This window comes from Myotis brandtii, unplaced genomic scaffold (genome assembly GCF_000412655.1).
Source record: "Myotis brandtii unplaced genomic scaffold, ASM41265v1 scaffold187, whole genome shotgun sequence".
Lineage (NCBI taxonomy): Eukaryota > Metazoa > Chordata > Mammalia > Chiroptera > Vespertilionidae > Myotis > Myotis brandtii.
This window is the reverse complement of record NW_005356944.1, coordinates 2,973,884-2,974,974: the sequence shown is the minus strand read 5'-3', so window position 1 is coordinate 2,974,974 and position 1,091 is coordinate 2,973,884. Positions and strand designations below refer to the sequence as shown.

General features: G+C 57.8%; 1 protein-coding gene across 1 annotated transcript in view; it reads left to right on the top strand.

Annotated features, from left to right (window-relative positions):
* UNC93B1 (unc-93 homolog B1 (C. elegans)) overlaps nucleotides 1-1,091 on the top strand; it is a 14,036-nt gene that overhangs the window by 1,816 nt on the left and 11,129 nt on the right. Inside the window, exon 2 of the mRNA XM_014538230.1 lies at nucleotides 177-344. Coding sequence (XP_014393716.1) covers nucleotides 202-344 — 143 coding nt within the window. The 5' untranslated portion in view covers nucleotides 177-201. The remainder of the gene's footprint in view (nucleotides 1-176; nucleotides 345-1,091) is intronic.

Here is a 1,091-nt window from a genome sequence, read left to right as displayed (position 1 = left end):
GACGGGGAATAAAGTCGCTGACGCTGCATGGCTGGTAGGACGCTTGGCCCAGCCTGGCTCCCCCTCCGTCCTCCATCCAGGCCCCGCCAGGGCGCGGGAGTAGGGGACCCTTTGGTGAAAGTGTTCCAGCCTCTGCTTGCTCGGCGAGGCTGCCCCCAGCCAGGCCGCCCCTGCAGCCCCCTGTCCCTAGGTCTCCTGCAGATGCAGCTGATCCTGCACTACGACGAGACCTACCGAGAGGTGAAGTATGGCAACATGGGGCTGCCCGACATCGACAGCAAGATGCTCATCGGCATCAACGTGACGCCCATCGCGGCCCTCCTCTACACGCCTGTGCTCATCAGGTGCGCACTGCTGGCCCGGAGGGCTGGGCTGTCACCCTGATCTTGCAGGGGCTGCCCTGGTGGACTTGGGAGTCAGGGAGGTGGGAGACTCCTGGCCCCCCTGGAGGGGCGAGAGAGAAGGGGTGAAGCCTGGGTTTGGGGAGGAAACGAGCTTTGCCCAGGACACATTGGGTTTCAAGCAACTGAAAGTCGCTCAGCTCCTTCCCTCAGCTTGCCTGCGACCCATGTGGCATTGGCCGCATGCCCTTCCTTTGTGGCACCCACCCCAGGCCCAATCAGCTGTGGCTGGTGTGGAGGGACCTTTCTCACGTAAAGGGCGTGGCTGGGCAGGTGCCCCAGAAGGCCTGCTTTAGACTGAGCTTGGAGGCATCTGGCCCAGCCTCCGGCCACTACAAAAATCCCTCCACAAACACGTTATCCAACGGGCGGTGGGCCTGTGCTCAGACAGGCCAGAGACCAGCGGACAAATTAGATGGGTTTCAGTTCCCTTATCCTTAAAAAAGAATCTTTGTCACAATTGCACAAACAGCATTAGAGTCATAATTGAAACCAGAAAAGGGAAAATCCGCCCCCAAGCCCTCCAGGAAGCCGCTGCCTTTGTGGTCCCCCTGCGTGGTGCGTGGACAGCATTCACGGCCTTGTCGCCAGAGCATCAGTGAGCCACGTTCACTTTCTTGCTTTTTTTTCTTCTTCACTCCTCATTATTTTATTTTTAAATTTATCTTTATTGTTGAAAGTATTACAGAC